Source organism: Tenrec ecaudatus, chromosome 3 (assembly GCF_050624435.1).
Source record: "Tenrec ecaudatus isolate mTenEca1 chromosome 3, mTenEca1.hap1, whole genome shotgun sequence".
NCBI lineage: Eukaryota > Metazoa > Chordata > Mammalia > Afrosoricida > Tenrecidae > Tenrec > Tenrec ecaudatus.
The window spans coordinates 90,347,135-90,367,886 of NC_134532.1; the positions used below are offsets into that span (position 1 = coordinate 90,347,135).

General features: G+C 35.8%; 1 protein-coding gene across 1 annotated transcript in view; it reads right to left on the minus strand.

Moving 5' to 3' along the window:
* Window positions 1-4,771: 4,771 nt before the first annotated feature.
* HSPA4L (heat shock protein family A (Hsp70) member 4 like) overlaps window positions 4,772-20,752 on the minus strand; it is a 46,578-nt gene continuing 30,597 nt past the window's right edge. Inside the window, exons 14-19 of the mRNA XM_075543829.1 lie at window positions 14,940-15,077; window positions 13,093-13,218; window positions 12,738-12,845; window positions 9,877-9,996; window positions 8,495-8,656; window positions 4,772-5,911 (exon numbers count right to left, since the gene is read on the minus strand). Coding sequence (XP_075399944.1) covers window positions 5,720-5,911; window positions 8,495-8,656; window positions 9,877-9,996; window positions 12,738-12,845; window positions 13,093-13,218; window positions 14,940-15,077 — 846 coding nt within the window. The 3' untranslated portion in view covers window positions 4,772-5,719. The remainder of the gene's footprint in view (window positions 5,912-8,494; window positions 8,657-9,876; window positions 9,997-12,737; window positions 12,846-13,092; window positions 13,219-14,939; window positions 15,078-20,752) is intronic.

Genomic DNA, 20,752 nt, shown 5'->3' on the forward strand with positions numbered 1-20,752 from the left:
TGCATGTAAAAATAAGCACATTCGGGGGATGGGGAAGGGAGGGGGAAAAAGGGGAGCTGATCCCAAGGGCTTAATGGAAAGTAAATGTACAACTATTCCAGATATGTGTATGCATTGTAGTAAGAGTTGTAAGATCCTCAATAAAGTGGTCTTTTAATAAAAAAAGTTAAAAGTCAAAGATGTCATTTTGAGGGCTTCATATGCATAACAAACTGGACAATGAATAAAGATGACCAACAAGAAAAAAATAAAAATGAAAGCATTTATTTTTATGCTTATTTGTTCACTAATGTGAAAATCCAATTTACACAGAAGATATGCCTTATATGCTTTGATACCACATGGAAACATTTTCATGGCTGTTTGTGAATCAAAATTAGATCTTGTATATCCCTAGAATGCTGCCTACGTGTCACGTCACTTGTTAAAGGTCTATGACGTGCAAGAGCGCTTGTTTTACAGTCAGTGATTGTAATTTCTACATAACATAGGTCACAGCTCTACTGAAAGCAAATCAGGAAACAGAGTCAAATGTATGAAAATTTTCCTTAAAAAAAGAGGGATTATTAACTAGTAGGAACTATGCTGTCAGTATTTTACACTAATGACTGGAGTCAGAGTCATTATGTACATAAACTATTTTAATAATCATGGCTGAAGGAAAAATTAACTTGGGAGGCATTATTAATTCTACACAATTTGGTAAATTCATTTAAAAATCACTTCTATATATTGTGTTATTAAACAGTGGCCGCATCCTACCAAATAATGTAACCCACTTTTAATGTCTCTAAACTGTAAGTTTATTTAAGAGGGAGGGTGGAGATACATTTTGAAGCTTGCTTTACCTAGATGCACACTTCTAATTACATTATAACATCTATAGCCTGAGTGGGTGAAAATGATTTCAAGAGCAATTTAACTCAACTCTTCAGATGGGGGGTGGGTGGGGGCACTAAGAAATTCTGAGACTAGGAAAACAAAGATGTAAAATATATGAACTTAATTAATCAGAAAGCAGCAAAGAATTAAAGGTATCTAACCTAGTTTGAATGAACTCTGATCTTTGATATTTTGTTACATTGGATCTGGATTTAAAAAGTCGGAAGCTGATTATAAATATGCAGTACTCAAAAATGGATCTTTCAGTTCAAAACTACTTTAAGGCCAGAAATGTGAAAAATGTATCAAATTTGCAGAAATTACATAAAGAAAATTATACCACAGCTTACCAAGTATGAATTTAGTCTCCTCCCAAAACTCTTAAGTTGTAAGATTCTGGGTAAGACTTGGTGAAAAAAAGAAGTAGGAGATGAAGGTAATAAAGTTAGCTATCAGGATGATAGAATATTTTTATATTTCAGAACATTATGAAATAACAAGGGTAAGTGATAATGTAAAATTTAAAAAGCAAAATGTGCTTGAGAAAAACACAAATAGCTCTTTACGACTCTAAAACTATAAAAGAGGATAAAGCAGGACAACAACAAAGGCTACGACTCTTCATAGATCGTGCTGTGAGGCAATTACTCTAGGATGCGTTCAACTCTACTGACTCCTTTAGAGACGGAATAAGTTTCAGAAATGATTATATTTCTAAATGATTACATTTCATGAATGAGATTCCAAAGCAAAACTCATACCTTGATCTTCCTGACGAAAGGATTCAAATGCTATGATTCAAACATTATTGTTGTTTGATAGAATTAAATCATCGATCTTTGACCCTGAGTGCTTCCTAACAAACGGGCTCTTCCTTCCAATACTTACTCAACCAATCTGCTAGTAGGATCCCTAGGGATCTGCAAGATGGAAGAGCCACTGTCAACTCAGGCACACCCTCTTCCCATAGATGTAGTGTTCTTTTCTTCTAAGTGGTTTCCGTTTAAAATTCTTCATAGTCAAGATGTTCTTTTATGGTTTGAAGTAAATACCCCTGAATATATATGAGTGCAGGAATATTTTTAGTGCAGTTTATATTAAAGATATCATAGTAAAACGCCTCGATTTTATTTTAAGAGTCCCTTTTCTTTGGTCTGCATTATAATTTTGAATCTTTTATTTTATCAGAAGAAATGATTATATGAATCTTATCATAGCTTTTAAATCAGACCAAAGGATAATTTTACACTTGACAGTGTATATATTTTGATAAAACATTTTTATCTTCTGAAAGTGACAACTTTAAAAAAGATTATTTAGTCTACTAAATGGATAGTTATAGAACATATTGTAGTAAAAGAAGTATTAACATTTTAAATATTGTAATTAATCCTACCTGTCACCTGAAAAGTCATTGCTACTAACTTTAATCAATATGCCAGACTTTAAATTTAATATCGATATATCAGTACAATCAAGCATCTCTAAAGTTTTAAAAAATCAATATGGTATCACAAACCAAATGTCATTTAAAACTTCCAAAGTTTAACAAACCACAAAATAACATTTACCATAAAATGAAGTTTGTTGTAGAATTCTAAAAGGTAAAATGTTTTTCTAGTCGTTTAAGACTATATATGTAAATTAATACAGACTTTAGCTGTAGTGAACTACCAGATAGACTCAGTTGCCCTGAGAACAGGCCATCTCATGGTGACTCCATGTAGGTCAGAGAATTGTGCTCCGCAGGGTTTCCCGGCCAGAGCTCCAGACCTTCTTTTCTTTTAAGGGATTCAGAGTGGATTTGAACCTCCTATTTTGGGTTGGCAGGCCAAGAGAGTGTTAATAATCGGTATCATCTGGGGATGCCAAGGCCCAACTATTAAAGAACAAAACAGAAAATCCTAATGGAAATGTTCAAAGGCTTGTCATTTTAATTCAAATTTATGAAAACAGAAGGATGCTTATATCCCGATAGGGCTAAACAAATTCAGCTCCTGTGACCAACATTCATGTCAACTTCCTTTTAAATATGGATATTAAAAAAATTAAAAGTACGCCAATTTTGTTACATTGATAAGTGGACTCTGAAAATTCACTTCAAATATAATCTTCTTAGAACCACTATTATTTCTGTCTAGGAAATAAAAATAAAAATTCATAAAAAAATTCATTTTTTTAGTTTTTTATAAGTCTTATTACATCTTTAAAGCTGAAATTGTTATTTCAAAAGCCAAATTCTATGTGTTGTTCCTGCATAGTGCTAAAGAATTAAAGCACCTAGTATTTTCTTTTGTTGCACTATTTAACAAACTTTGTTTTTAATATCACAACTAACAACTGGATATTGAGTTGTTTTTTGAAACTAAAATACTTTATACTTCTCCAGAGTCAAAGTATATGTGTCTGTACATACCGACCAATGTTTCTCATTTGTGTATTAGAGAAAAGTCTGTTTTGCTATGCATCTTTTAAAATAACTTCTAAAATAAGAGCTATTTTTTCCTCTGTCCCCCCATTTTGTTTTTGAGAAAAAAAGTCTAGCAATGTGAATTCCACTGCAGATTAAAATTAAACAAACCATAACATATTCTTTTGTTAACATATTTAATACATTCCTATATGAGGTTCAGGACCTTTTGAAAATCGCCTTGATGATATAGGTTCCCACATTTAATTGGCCTATCACCCTTTTCAGGAAGAAGATCGACGACTCAGCGCCCCTGGTGACCCACTGCTTCTGCACTGTAGCCCACAGTCCAGCATACCCTGTAGGCAACATCTGCTTTTGCAGCCCTCGCTATTGCCTACTGTGGGAGATGCTGCTTTATTTAATACACGGATCCAAATGTACCCACATTGGTTTTGGATGTAGTTAACTTATGAAACAAAGTGTTTTCAATTTGCAAGAACTGGAATAGTATACAGCTGAAAAAAGTTAAACACTACACAACATGACTTGAGAGAGCAGGAAAGGAAGAGGCCAGGTTATATTAGTTGCTTCAGATTTAGGAAAGGGCTATTGCCTAATTTATCCCCAAGCAGCTTTTGAGGATGGTTTCTTAAAGTCAACACAGATTTTCTTGCTAATTTAAGATAAAGCTATAAATTCCCTCCATGTTCATTGTATGTTAATATATGCTATTTCACAATGTCTCATAATGAAATCTATACACTCAACATACAAATGAAAGAAAGGTACCTGGCATATGCTTTAAAAGAAAAAAAAAATCTCACCAGGACATAATTATTTCATTGTAAGAGTACTAATAGAACAGTTTAGAGACTGGAGGACAGTAAAAAATGTTGTTCTTTTAATGCATAAAAGGGACACTTCTCCCCCCAAGGCTGACTACCAATCCCTGCAAAAACATTATTCCAGACTCTCTTTTCAGTGCATACTACATTGTAGAAACAAAATCTCTCTTAGAGAACTAGTTGTTAGAAATAATGACTATCCCTAAAGATATAATACTCTCAATGTTTACTACTTAAGAAAAGTCAGCATTAATTTCTCTTAATATAAGGATTTAGCTTTGGAAAACATAAACCTGACAATTTTTAACCAAGGTCAATCTAGATGACTGACATTGAGCATACAAGTAAGTGCCTATATACCTGTCTAGGTTTCTCTCTTGTAGATTGAAACACTGTATATCAAGTCTGTTTCAATATTTAAGTAGTTTCAAGTCTCAGAACAGAGCTGAACCATGTGAACAAGTCTGGTGAAGCACGGATTCAGTCCTTAATTATACAGTCCCTCTCCCCCTGTAATTTAGATAAGCACCGCCAAAACTGGAGCCAAGTTCTCAACAGTTAATGTAACAGAAGGAACTATAATTTAATCACATCATATCATATGACACTAAGTAACATTCTCTTTTGCCTGTTGATATATAACATAGTTAAGTTTATTACAAGCATTATTTCTTAAGATTTATTGTATAAGTGTTCCTTTTTCAAGTATGATCACTTATTTATATTGTTTATATCTTAACATTAAATAAATCAGTGATAAATGCAATACACTGTGCCATTTCTCCCCTAAGTGTGTTACTAATTAACAAAATCAACTATGAAAACCAAAACAACCATGAAGTTACAACAAGGCTATCAACATCACAGACTGAGTAGGTCAACAGCATTGTCCCCTTAACATGAAGGTAATTATTATAAAAAATGCTTCTATATGTTTAGGTTAGCATTAATTTAGCAGCAGCTGGTATTCTGGACAAGTAGATCAAAAAAGAAGATTTAGGTGGGAAAACAACCGAACAACCAACCAACCAACTCAAAGACTATCGAACCATGTTACTAAGAAAAGAAGCAACCTGCTGGTGTCACCTTACATCAAACTGTGTTTTCCCTTTCAACGGGTGTTTTAATTCATTTGTACGATGACAACACAGCCCTGGAGTTCTCATGATACATCAATGAGATGGACTAACTTGTCGGCGAACCTCTTATTTAATATTTAAATGATAACAATACAGTAACTAGAAAAGGTCAGTGTCTCAGTGGCTTCAAAGCACACACAGTTCACACACACCCCCCCCCAATAATAATGCAAGTAAAATCTATGCTCTGCAACACTAGTGCAATGCAGTAGTCTTTCCTGTAGAAGGAGCTGAGGGTTATCCAAGTAGAAGCTTTAAATAAGGTAGATCGTTGCCAACTAGAGGTGCATTCAAAATAAAACACTTTTCAAAACTACTGCAAAAAACAAATGACAAAAAGTGGTTAAGAACAACTGCACATCTGTTGTGTGTATCAGATGTAAGCGAATGGACCCTGTGGGTGCTTGCACGGTTTGCTTTACATGAAGGAAAATTCAGACTTAGTCCACTTCCATCTCTCCGGAAGCTTTAGTGTGCTGGGAGCTGTCTTTTGTTGTGTCTGCTTTAGTTTCAGGCCCACTCTGTCCATCCATTGGTCCATTGTGTTCACTATTAGCTTTTGCTTTGTCTTCAGCAACCTCTACTTTTGGTTTGGGTTTGTAAATGATTGGGTTACAGAAGTTATCCAGCTCCTAAAGAAAGAAAGAAAATTATTAAAAGCATTATAGAACAAGTCACTGTTCATGTTCTAGATGTCTACAGAATTCCACACACCTGGATTTCTTCTAGCTCAGCGAGGTAATCCACTGCTTATATAATTCCATGAAGGATTTATCCCGAGCTAGCTAAATGGAAACCATCTGGGTGGTACAAATATTAACTGCCTCAAAGTTCCTTCTTTTTGATTTGAATAGACTTTACTTTTTTTATTTAAATAAATCACTTTATTGGGGGCTCTTACAACAATCCATACATCAGTTGTATCAAGCACATTTGTACATATGTTGGCATCATCGTTTTCAAAACATTTTCTTTCTACTTAGGCCCTTGGTATCAGCTATTTTTTCCCTCCCTCTCCTCCCCTCCTCTCGTAAACCCTGACACATTATAAATTATTACTATTTTCATAACTTACACCGTCAGCTGTCTTCCTTCACCCCATTTCTGTTGTTCATCCCCGGAGGAGGGGTGTGTGTGTTAATACGTCCATCATTGAGATCAGTTCCCCCTCTCTCCCCACCTTCCCCACCCTCATGGTATGCTACTTCCATTACTGTTCCTAAGGGGTTTCACATAGTTTGCTTTTAGAGAACTAATTTCTAATTCCTCTAAATTATGCCTAAATGTGTTACCCAAATTAACACCTACTTTGCAAACTTCTCAACATATATAGAAATAATTAAGTAGGATCATATCAATATACACACTAACAAGTAACTTGATAACAATGTAAAATAAATGTATTTTTTATTTCCTTGCTTATTTACAAAGAAACAGGCATACAATGCCAAAGAGATTGGGATAGGGGTAGAAAGAGGGGGAAATCTACCTGAAAACTGCCAGCCATACTCTGCATATTTCATCTGACTCTGACTGCACAATTTTGTACAGCTTATTGGGAAAACTTACTAAGAATAAATACTTATTGATTTATCTGATTGGAAAAACACTTGCTTAATTAAATAAACCAACAAAATTAAATGTCCCAAAATATACCGAATGAGTTAAAATCACCTGAAATTCCACTTTCTAGAGATAATCATTTACATTTGTGACCCTCTTCTAGACATGATGTCTGCACAGATACCTGTACAACACCTAACAACAAACATATACGAAAATAGAAATCTATGAATAATTATACATAAATAGGCACAGCTGTGTCTAAAGTATTTTATTTAGTGGCTGCATAGTATTACATGGAACATCAATCTATCTAGTTTCCTACTAAAACTAAGATACTTCTCTTTTTCATGGTTAAAACTAATGGTCTCTTTTCAGCGGTTCTCGACTCCGTTGGGGGTCGAACAACCCTTTCACAGGGGTTGCTTAAGACCATCGGAAAACACCTATTTCCGATGGTCGTAGGAACCAAGACACAGCTCCTCTGTCCGTGTCTAGATGGGTCAGCCCATAAGCCCACCAATGAGTACCCAGTGTAAAGATTGTGAGCACCCAGTGTGAAGACAGTTACCCATGATACACCATACTTAAAAGACAAAATTTAATTAGTTTGTCATTAGAAGTATTTCACAATATATGACTACATATTGCTTTTGTGATTAATCACTATGCTTTAATTATGCCCAATTTATAACAATGAAAATATATCCTGCATATCAGATACTTACATCACGATTTATAATAGTAGCAAAATTAGTTATGAATTAACAACAAAAATTATGTTATGGTTGGGGTCACCTGAAGAACTGTATTAAAAGGTCATGACATTGGGAAGATTGAGAACCACTGCTCTATATCTTCTACATATACATGTGCAATGATCACTTTAGGATGAATTCCTGTAAATGTGATTTCTGGGGTAAGGAGTATTCAACTTTATAGATTTCCACACATCCTTTGGCACAATGTCCCAGAGAAGTTGTGATAAATTAATTAAGCTGTTTCTGGGAAAGTGTCCATGTCTACACATCCTTGTCTAATGTGGCAAGGATTATACATGTAAACAAAACCATGTCAGATGGGTGAGTAAAGATGGTCACATTTTGTAAATCAAAGAAGACGAACATCTTTTTTGTATATTTATTGGACAGATACTTCATTTCTTCTGTCAACATTTTTATTCTTTGGATACTGATCTTTATTTTCTCCGTGTGTGTATGGATGTGTAATTTTCCCCCTAAGTTTCTCCTGGTAACCTTTGACACTTTCATTAGAAATTTTCTTTAAATGTGAAAGTTTACCTTAGAATTAAGATTTTACACAATTCAAACTACATCAAGGACAGACCTACACTACCAAGTGGGCACTGGAAACTTGGATGTCTTAACTGATCTGTAAGTCTGAAACATTTGGTAGTCAGAGTCGTCATGTTGCCTTAGTCCACCCTACATTACACTCATCACTGAAAAGCACCCTGAGTACATGACAAATCAAATCAAGGAGCAGATATCCCATCTAGGATTAAAAATAATTTTTAAAAAGTCTTTACTTTTTTTTCTCTTCAAGCTGAATTTCCCCAAGTGAATTTCTTAAAATTAAAGATAAAAATTAGTGTTTGACCTCATTAAAATAATTTATAAACAATTTCTTACCTTTGACTTTGCAACTATTTCTGAAACTTTCACAACAGGATCTTGAGTGAGACTTAGTTTGTTCTGTGCATTCATCTTACTGTTCAGCCAATTCATGCCTTCACTGATATATTTCTCAACCTTTTCCATTTCAGCAGGATCCAAATGATCATATTTTTCATCCTATTAAAAAAAAACCTTTAGTTAATATAACAGAGTTTTCAGGAAGCACCTGGTAAGCTTTAATGAAAAACAAATCTTTTATTGAATTACTACCTTCCACGTATCCATGTGAAGAAGCCATATGCAAATTACACACACCCGAGACTTTATTCCCAACAAACTACACTCAGAGCTTCTTTCTTGGCTAAGTGCATTTCATTGACTGTCATACACTAATAACTGTTTTGCAAACCTGACTTCTTCAGGAAGTCTTTCCTTTCTTATTTACACTGATTTATTTTCTGCCAGTCTCTGAGGCCTATGTAAAATCAAGTCTTGTTTAGAAAGAATGTGATTGTTCAGCGTTTGCATACTGACTTCAGATGGCTCAGGTTTGGATACTGACTTGACCATTTACTACTTGTGTAGTACAGTCCTCGGCAAATTGCTCCAGCATTACAGTTTTGTTTCTTACATATTGAAGAAAAAGACATATCCTTGTGAGAAATAGTGCAATCAAGCATATGCTGGGCTTAAATTCACCAAGCGTTTGAAAATTAACACAAACTGTTATGATACCATGCCTGAAGGTTTCTGCTGCTGGCCTCTCGTTCCTAGATTGTTTTAATATTAATGATAAAAACTGGTAAATTACAGCGGATATTTACTCAGAGTGGGGCTTAGAAAAGTACAGCTCAATTTAAACTATTTATTGTTTTTTTTAAAAAAGTTTTTGGGACTAGAGCCCTAACTATTAGTTTACATATTATCTACAGCTGCTGTTGCACTGAAATGGAATGATTACACAAATATGGTAAGGCCCACAAAAAACCTAAAAACAATTTTTGTTGCATTTTACTGTTAAATGAAATAAAAATTGTCTTCTATATCAGAAAGTCTTTAGGGTTTACAACAGTGAAAAAAACTCATGATACAGATTGGGTATGCACATAAAAGGAATAAAGGGTAGAGGAGGTAACTGAAAACTAGGATCACTTGTAATGTGGTTCGATGGACTTTGAAAAATAAAAGCCACACAGTACCTGTATGTTTAATCTATCAGTATCCTTTACTAAGACGTCTCTAATACAAAAATAAACTTTAAGTTTAGTGCACAAAATCTCGGGAATTTGGTAGCAACAACTGCTGTTGCTTGGCAGTGGAGTATTGTCCGTGTATCCTGCCCTCTCCATGCACCACAAACACGCCATCACCACCGGCTAGCTTCAGGAGGTCAATACCTTGTTTCTGTAGGCTTCAATCACTTTCATAACAAGCTGGATCTTTTTCCCCAAGTCATTTAAAGCTTTTGGTCTTTCTTCATGTTCCATGTACCGCATTTGAATAGGCTGGCCATATTTCTGTTAACATAAAAATACTTTTGAAAGAAGAAGTGATATTATTTTGACAACAAAAAAACTTCTCTTGGACTCTCATAGGATGCTGAATAGAAAGGAAAGCAGATCATGTTAAAACATGTCATCTCCACATGAACCTGAGAGCCTGTGCTCAGACCTCCACAAGGAATTCAGGCCTTACCTCTTTCCCTTGTTCATTAAAATGACCTCTTGATTCCTCCCAAGTCCAAAGCCCCCCAAAACACTTTACTCCTTCAAAGAGAAGTGTTGTAAGCTTATAAAACCACTAAATTAAGAAAACCATTAGGTCTACACTACATGCAGAATTCAGATCTTTGAAAACTTGGTTTTATCTCATGCAATAAGATTACTGTGAGTTCCTGATAATATATTCATAACTATTCTAAATTTCTTATATGTACTCATCAGACTGAAGTGTGTATTACACACTAAATGTAGTTGAGAACAACAACAACAACAAAACCTTGGTCCCTGGCTCAAGTGCCTGGAATGGGATCTTAAAAAAATTGCTAAATGTTAATATGAACCCCCATATCTTAGGAGAGGGGAAGAATGATATAGATAAGTATTTTCTCTAAATGTTTTCTCTGTTTAAATAAAATTATTTTAAAGATAATTTTGGATTTGCATAAAAGTTATACAGAGAGAGCTATACAGTTCATACCCATTTCCCCCTAATAATACATTACTGTGGTATAATTGTCAAAACTAAGAAACCAACACTGGTTCATTAATATTAATTAAGCTCCAGATTTTATTGAGATTTCATATTCCAAGCCACCATATTACTTTTCGTTCATTATCACTTATTCCTTAAATGGGGAGTAAGCACTACACTTTTAATTTTTAAAAACCAGCTCAGAACAAGTCTGTGAGAACTGATGTAGCATTCATTTCCATGGTTGCTTATTTATTTGAGGAGTTACTAGGCTCTTCTGTCATTTCTCCAGCCTTAGCTAGCTCATTCTGTAAGATTCAAAATATATATGAATACATCCCCTGTATGGCAGGGGAGGAGCTTGGGGGTAAGAGGGAACTGATAACAGTGAGTACAAGAATAAATGTTCTAAAATCGATTGTACACATCTTTCTTGATGCCAGCGGACTACTGAAGTGTATCTGTGAACTATATGCAGATAAAAATGGAGAAAAAACTGTGAAAACTAAAATAGGTAGGGAATAAAAGCCATCTAGAAGATAAAATATGAAGCCTAGTTTTGTTATTATGTATGTGTCCTAATCTGTTTCTTTAAAAGTCATTTACTTGCATAAAGGTATTTTAAAAATCATTTTATTGGGGTTCATACAACTCTTATCACAATCCATACATATATCAATTGTGTAAAGCACATTTGTACATTCATTGCCCTCATCATTCTCAAAACATTTGCTCTCCACTTTAGCCCCTGGCATCAGCTCATTTTTCCCCCCTCTCCCCGCTTCCCCCTCCCTCATGAACCATTGATAATTTATAATTATTTTGTTATATCTTGCCCTGTCTAACGTCTCCTTCACCGACTTTTCTGTTGTCCGTCCCCCAGGGAGGAGGCTATATGTAGATCCTTGTAATCGGTTCCCCCTTTGCAAGCGACCCTCCTGGTATCGCCACTCTCACCACTGGTCCTGAAGGGATCATCTGCCCTGGATTCCCTGTGTTTCCAGTTTCTATCTGTACCAGTGTACATCCTCTGGTCTAGCCAGATTTGTAAGGTAGAATTGGGATCATGAATAGTGGAGGGGGGTGAGGGAGAAAGCATTTAGGAACTAGAGGAAAGTTGTATGTTTCATTGTTGCTACACCGCACCCTGACTGGTCTCCCCGCGACCCTTCCGTAAGGGGATGTCCACTTGCCTACAGATGGGCTTTGGGTCTCTACTCTGTACTCCCCCTTATTCACAATGATGATTTTTTGTTCTGATGATGCTTGATATGATTTCTGCATGAAGGTATTTTTTAAAAGATACTGCTTTTGCTTTAAAACCGTATCTATCCCCACTCTACACCTAAAGGACTTTTTCGTATATGCTAAAAATCCTTATGACATTGATTTCAATAAGCACCTTAGGCAATTTAGGTGCATAGTAAAGTAGTGCTATGATCCAGACTACAATGGAAATGACTGACATTTTCCTTATCTCTGCAAAATGAACTTGTAATCTCTTAAGGTTCTCCTTGCCTCTTAGTGAGGGCTGGGTCGGAAGCAAGGAAGAGAAACAAGGGTCTTCCTTTAAAACACCAGTGGCCTAGAGCTACAAAACCTCAAGGTCAGCAGTTTGAACCAGCCACCAGTCTGTGGGAGAAAGATGAGGCTGTCTATTTCTGTAAATATTGAAAATTTCTAAAACCCAAAGAAGCACTTTTACTGTCCTTCTTATAGGGTCCCTCACTATGAGTCAGAATAAACTCAATGGCAGGGAGCTTGATTTGGGTGAGTTGGGTAAGTCTCCTTATTCCTTTCTGAAGAGTAGGAGAGTAGAGTGGTGATTTATGAAGTCCTCATAAACTGTAATCTTAAAACACATGGTGATCTATTATAGATAATGATGAATATATTTTTAATATCTTGTAGCAGTGTTCTGTCAAAATGCTTTTAAAATGACAATGTGTGAGCATCTCTTACAGGTATCTGCCTCAGCAATTCCTCACATATTAACTAAGGATATAGACTGTGATACCATATGTGGGTTTTTCTGTTGAAAATTTTAACGTTCTATTGAATTTACCTTTAGCTCTTGTAACTTATCCACATAAACTTGTTTTGATTGGTCCTCTCCTTCTTCATAAAGCCAATTTTCTGTGTCTTCCAATATCCCAGAGATTTTGTTCAAGTCCTAGATATACATTTAAGAAATATTGTTTGAAAATATCCTTAGAAATACAAGTAACCAAGGAATAAAATGTTTTTCAAGTACAAAAGTTTGAATTTCAGATTATTATGACTCACTCATAAAACTTTTTCAACATACTTCTGTAATTTGGAAAACTAACTAAAAACCATCCCATACAGGCTCAAGGAGATAGACGACAATAATAAATTTAATATCTTTAGTAAATAAAAGTTTTAAAATTCAAACTTACTTCTGCAGTGATGAATTTTTCATAGACCGTGCCCAGCTTGTCTCTAAAATCATATACATATTCTTCAACAGCATTCTTAGCATCATTTCTTTCTTTTTCTAACTTATCCTGTATTATCATCTTACCCTATACAGAAAGATTCAGAGAGCTTTCCATTAGTAAGATAGATTATATCATCATACCTACTTAGGTTCAAATCCTAGGCACTCCACTTTGAGACCATAAGTGGGTTACACCCAATTCCTCTAAACCTCTGTTTTTTGATTTTAAAAGAGAGGTAGTCAATGGCAGAATTTATGTAAGACATTACTACAATACCTGGCACATTTACTGATGTTGTAAAAATCTTAGATACAGATGAGGCTATAGGCCAGTGAGGAGGCCCAGTGATACTGTCAGGTGAGTACTGGATTGCTAAGAAGGAGGACGCTATCTGCTCCTATAAATACCTACAGCTTCTGAAACCCTATAAAGGGTGGTTATGAATCAGAACTGACTCGACGGCAGTAGGTTTTATAGGTCAGTGATTTACATTTCAAGTGACGGAGATAGACCATCTGGATCAAAACCCAAAGGATACTCTTTGACCTGGGATGCTTTAATTTACTCGTGCCTCAGTTTCCCTTTCTATAAAAATGGGTATCGAATAGTACCTACCCTTTACAAATTTTGAGAATTAAGATACCAAAGTTTTAAAATGTGAGCAAAAATTATCAGAAACAACAAATGTAGATTTTAACATTTGAAGAAAATTGTATTTTTATAAAAATACATTGTATTCAGAAGGGCAGGGGAAGAAGGGGAGAGGAAGGGAGAAGAGGGGAACGGATCTCAATGATCTATACAGAACCATACACCCCTCTACAGGGGGAAACACAACAGAAAACACAGGGGCAGGGAGACAGTGGTCAGTGTGAGAGATGAAAATAATAGCAATGTGCAATCTATCAGGGGGGTTTTGAGGATGGGGGTGAGGGAGGGTGGGAGAGGAGCTGATGCCAAGGGCTCCACAGAAAGTGAATGTCTAGAAAATAATGACGGAAACGTGTGTGCACACCTGCCGGATTAAACTGATGTGTGCACTGTGAGGAGCTGTACGAGTGCCTAAAAATGATTAAAAAATACATAGTATTTTAAGCACAAACTTCTCTTTGTAAAGTACAGAACAGTTACATTTGTGAATTTCTAATAGTGAGACATAAAAATACCTAAGAGAAAACTCATCTTAAATACAAAATTTGCTAGAGCTATGTTTTCACTATAATTCCCTTGGGAAAAATGGTTTCAAAACATACAAATTCTGAGTAATTCAACCTCACCAGGAATGCCTCCTTCAATAAAATGCAGGCCTTAAACTATTAATAAACAAAACTCATGTTCTTAGGAGACCCTAAAAGTAAACATGTACACAAGCAAGAACATGTAATTGTCAAAAATGACAATAGATTTTAAAACCAAAAAGGATTTTTTAATGTTTAAAAAGGCAGAAAACATTTTGAATTTGAGCCTTATTCTTGAAATGTATTTCAAAAGAGGGGCTGCTAATTTTTGCCTTACTTCCCCAATCACTGTGCTGAGCACTACAGTTAAAGACAGACTGGAAGGAAATAAGCATTCCTCTTAGAATATGGTCTTTTGATTCAGTGAAGATAGGCCATGTTTTTATAATGAAGATGAGAACCACACTATAGGCAAATCATTTTGTTGAAAATAGAGTAGCTTAATGAGGTATTTAATAATTCCTTAGGAGTTACATATTCTCCCACATTTTGCATCAATCATCAGCTTCTACAAAACTTCAGAATACACCACACCATATATTTCAGTATCAAGTCAAGTTTACATACCTCATTTTCAATGTAGCTATTGAGAAGCTCTTGGCCCAGTTGTCTAAATAAGCTACTCTGAATGGGTAGATCAATACTCTTAACTTTTCCTTTTTTAATGTTCTGGTTTAATCTTTCTTGTTTTTCTGAGGAAGTTGACTGGAAAAATAATGGAAAAGATAAGTACAAATTTCTAAACTTTTAAAAATTATATTTAGTGAGAGATTTCAGGTGAAACAATAAAATAAAATGATTTATTTAAAATACTACTTTGACTCACTCATTCTCTCACAAAATAATTTTTAAAAAAACAAAAAATACTACTTTGATTATAATAGGATTTTGTATTGTGTATATGCTAATCTCCTCTACTTAAAAATAACAAAAAAACCCATTAGAACTGCAAATCAAATTCACATTAAGACATCATTTCACACATCCTAGTTAAAACACACCCCCACACAAGAAAAAAACCCAAAAAACTAAGTTATAAAGTATAAGAATGTGGAGAAAAAGGAACTTCTATATTTTTCTAGTGGGACTGTAAATGTAGCAATTTTGGAAAACAATGGGCAGTTTCACAAAATGTTAACCACGGAGATATTATACATGATGCAGCTCTTTTATTCTGAGATATATAACCAAAGAAAAACAAATATGTACATGAATGTGCCCAACAGCATTTTCCCCAGTAGCCAAAAAAAGTACAGAATGCAAATGAACTTCTTGTCGTTAGGAGCTATCAACTTGGTTCCAAAACATAGCGACCTCCTGTACAACAGAACGAACCACTGCCTGCCCCGTGCCAGACTCACAATCGTTCCAGTGCTTGGGCTCACTGTTGCAGCCATGGTGTCAATCCATCTTGCTGTGGGCCTTCCTCTTTTTCACTGCCCCTCCACTTTACCAAACATGACGTCTTTCTCCAGGGCTGATCTTTCCTGAATGAAGCCATATCTAAAGTATGCAAGACTAAGTCTCACCATCCTTGCATCTATGGAGCAATCTGGCTCTATTTCTTCCAATACACATAGGTTTGTCCTTTTAGCAGGTCACTGTACTTCGAATATTCTTCTCCAGCACATAATTCAAAGGCACCGATTCTTCTTTGGTTTTCCTTATTCAATGTCCAACTTTCGCATGCATGTTAGGCCACTGAAAATATCATGGCTTGGGTAAGCCTCACTTTAGTCCTCCAAGTAATCTCCCCACTTATCAATGCTCTACAGAAGTCTTGTGCAGCAGATTTACCCAGGGCAACGAGTCTTTTGATCTCTTGGCTGCTGCTTCCATGAACGCTGACTGTGGATCCAAGCAAGATGAAATCCTTGACAACTACAACTTTTTCTCCATTTATCAGGATGCTACCTCTGGGTCCAGTTGTGAGGATTTTGGCCTCCTTTACATTGAGTAATAACCCATACTGAAGTTGCAACCCTTGATCTTCATCAGCAAGCGCTTCAAGTCCTCCTCCTTTTTAGCAAGGCTGTCATCTGCATACTGAAGGTTATTTCCAGTCCTGATGCCGAGTTATTCTTCACATAACCCAACTTCTCTGTATGATGATTTGCTCAGCATACAGCTTGAATAAGTGTGGCAAGAGGATACAACCCTGGTGCACACCTTTCCTGATTCTAAACCATGCAGTATTTCCTTGTTCCGTTCATATAACTGCCTCCTTATCTGTGTGTACGTTCCACATAAGCACAATGCAGCGGCCTGGAATTCTTCTCAAGGTTATCCATAATTGTTATGATCCACACAGTCAAATGCCTTGGCATAGTCAATAACACACAAGGAAAATATATTTCTGGGATGTTCTACTTTCAACCAAGATTCATCTGACAAAAATTATATCCCCTTGTCCCATGTCTTCTTTTGAATCTAGCCCACGTCTGGTAGCTTCCTGTTAGTGCACTGCTGCGACCCTTGCTAGACAGCAACACTTGGATGTAATGGCAATGATACTGTTCTATGAGATGCGCACTCTGGTGGGTCACCTTTCTTTGGAATGGATACAGGTATGTTTCTTCTCAGTTGGTCAGGCAGTTGTCTTACAAATGTTCTGGCAGAGACTGAGTGCTTCCAGTGCTCCATCAGCTTTCTGAAACATTTTAATAGCTATTCCAGCAATTCTTTGAGCCTTGTTTTTGATTAATGCTTTCAGTGATTTGAACTTCTTCCTTCAGCACCACTAGTTTTTGCTCAGATGCTATCACCTGAAAATGGTGGGATGTTGACTAGTTCTTTTTGGTACAATAACTATTCTTTCCATGTTTTTTTAATGCTTCCTAAATCCTTCAATATTTTGCCTATAGAATCTTCAATATTGCAACACGAGGTTTGAATCTTCTAAGTTCTTTCAGTTTAAGATAAGCTGAGCACATTTTCCTCTTGTTTTTCTAATTCTAGGTCTTTGTACATTATAATTTTTGGCTTTGTATTCTTGAAGTTGCCCTTTGAAATTGTCTATTCAGTTCCTTAACTCCATCCTTTTTTCCATTTGCTTACGCTACTCTATGATTAAGAGCAAGTTTCAGAGTTTCTTCTGACACGCACTTTGATCTTTTTTCCCCTCTTTCCTGTGTTTTAAATAACCTTTTGCTTTTGAATGATGATAGTCTTGGTGGCCTCCCACGGCTCATCAGGTCTCCTGTCATTAGTGTTCAATGTAGCAAATTTGTTCTTGAGATGCTCTAAAAATTCAGGTGGGATAGACTCAAGTTATATTTTGGCTCCTATGGATTTAATTTTCCTCAGCTTTATCCTGAATTTACATATGAGCAATTGATGGTCTGCACCACAGTCAGCTCCGGTCAGGTTTTAGCTAACACTGAGCTCCTCCGTCCTCTTATCACAGATGCAGTCATTTGATTCCTGTGAGTTCCATCTGGGGAAGTTATATGGTTGCCTTTTGTGTTGCTGTAAAAAGGCATTTGCTATGAAGAGTCATTGGTTTTGCAAAATTCTACCACGTGATCTCCAGCATCATTTCTTTTACCAAGTCCATCCACATCTTCCAGCTACTGTTCCTACCTCTATGTTTCCAACTTTTGCATTCCAATCACTAGTAACAATCAATGCATCTTGAATGCATGTTAATTTCTGGTAAGTCATTGGTAGAATTCAATTTGTTTATCACTAGCTTTAACGGTTGGTACATAAATTTGATTAATAGTTTTACAGACTGGATTTCCTGGAACGTGGATAGATATAATTCTATCATAGGCAGCATTGTACTTCATGAGTGATTTGCAATGTCTTTTTTGACAACCAATGCCATTCCTTTTAATTATGCTATTCCTGGCATAGTAAATCATGACTTTCTGATTCAAACTAGCAAGTATCAGTCCATTTCAGTTCACTAATGCCTAGATATTTTTGGTTTTTATGCATTCCAAATTCATATTTGATTATTTCAAATTTTTCTAGATTTATACTTCATATAGTCCAAGTTCCAATCATTTGCATATTTTTGTAGCTATGTCTCCTTAGACTGCGTTTCCAAAATCAGCAAATGAAGATCCTGAAGCCTCCATTCCCATATCCTTTACCCCACTCACATCACCACGTTGTACTCCACACTGCAGGAAAGCTGCTCCTCCTCAATCGTATTTTGAGTGCCCTCCAATCTGAGGGGACCATCCTCCAGCACTATCTTGGACAATGATGTGCTTCCCTTAAGTCTCTGATAATGTTTTAGCACTAGGCATAAGGTTTTTAGTGGTTCCTTCCTCCAACGTGCGGGGCCAAGTCCTTCTTTGTTGTCTCTTTTCAGTCTGACACCTCTTCTGAAACCTGTTCACTTTGAGTGACCCTGCTGGTATTTGAAATACTAGTGACACAGCTTCTAGCATCACAGAAACACACCAGCCACTACAGTCTGACAAAACGACAAGTGGCTACCTGTGAACTAATGGATAGATCAATAAGGTAGCATGTATCCATACAATGCAATAAAATTTTTCAACCATAAAAAGGAATGAAATACTGACACATCCTACCATTTGGATGAATTCTGAAAACATTATACTTTGTAAAAGAAGCTAGTCACAAAGGACCACATATTGCATATGTTTATTTGAAATTATGAAATGTCCAAAATAGGCATATTTAGAAAGAGAAAGAGAGATGAGTAGTTAATTACTTATAGCGGTAGGGAAGGGAATAGGGGGAAAGTTACTATTAGTGGAATGGGCTTTCTTTGCTGGCTGATGAAATACTGTAGAATTCACATGGATGACTGTACAACCGAGTATACGAAAATCAAACTTACAAACAATCCCCTCCACAAAAACCTCCGCACTGAACTGTATACTAACATGGGCAAAGGATATGATATGTATAGTATTTCTTGATAAGCTATCAAACAATTGAAAGCAAATAAACAAACAAACCCTTAGAAAAATCAGTTTCAGATTTAAAATTCCTTTAGAGCCTCATGTTGCAAACCATTTTTATCACCCCTGAAAAAAATTTGCACCGATGATTTAGAGATAACCCACAAATTAAGTTGGGGTTTGATTAGAAAGGCCTGTTAAAGGTGACGCTGTTAGAGCTGTAATGAAATTCACTGGGTGAAGGGGATAGGGGCTCCCCCTTCTCTATCAAGGACAATGCTTATTTTAGTAATTTAATTACTCTCAATAGTGTCATTCATTTTTTAAGATTTCACTTTAAAAGTATCTATTGTTTTTAATAAACAGTCTTATTGGGGCATAGTCCAAGTACCATACAATTGAACAGTTCAATCATATCAAGAACAGTTGTATAATCATTACAACAATTTTAGAACATTTCCTTCTTTCTTTTACTCCTAGTTATTAGCTCCCCATTCCCCCTGCCCCCCCCCCCTCATCTGCCATACCCTCAAGGAACCACTGATCCTGTTACTCTCTCTAGATTCACCCATCCTGGATTCCATATACCAAAAACCATACAGGAAAAAAAAAAGGGGGGGGGGTAAACCCAAAAGGCTAACAAGGATAATAAAATAAAGAAAAACCCAACAAATAGAAACAAACAGAAAATATTAAAAACTAGAATAATTTGAAACTGGGTCCAAAGGGAAATCAAACAATAAGGTGTTAGATTTTAACCTAATTACATTCTGTACTCGGTATGACAGCCAAGGCTATTAACCTTCCTGGTCTATGTTCAGAGGGGATTCATCGGAGGCTTCATCCATGTTTATTTCCCCTTCCCCTTATTTTTTTTTAACCGATAGAACTTTTAAATGGGTCAAAGGGGGATCAAATCAGATGTTACATTTTAATCTGGCTCTATCTACTAAATAGTCTCTACAATACTGTTTGATAAGGCTATTCACTTCCCTTGGCCATGGTCAGAGAGAAATCACTGAATCCTTAATCTCTGTGTGGATCCTGCAGATGCATTTTGGGCTTCCACTGTCATCCAGAGCCTTTTGCAAAGCAGGTGTTCACAATTTGAGGGGATACCATTCCCTCCTCGGATTTGTATCCTTGGATCACAAAAGGCCGGTGTGCTTCATGGACTTAGTTGATGCAAAAGTATGTATTTTTTATATAAGGACTATTTTATGATATGTCGTACAGTATGTAGAGTAGTTAGTTCAGAGACACAGGGTAAGTGCTAATTTAAACTTTACACATCTGGATAAAATTTTAAATGAGAAGAAGTTAACTTAAAAATATATCCTTTTTCCCTACTGAAAATATTCTTTTACTCATATTGTTAGGAGTCTTTAAACGTTCTCTATAATTAATTGAAATATATTTATTCTGATTGTTTTCTATACTTTCTATAACACTGAAATGAAAAATATTAAACATTAAAATGCATTTTCAAATTAT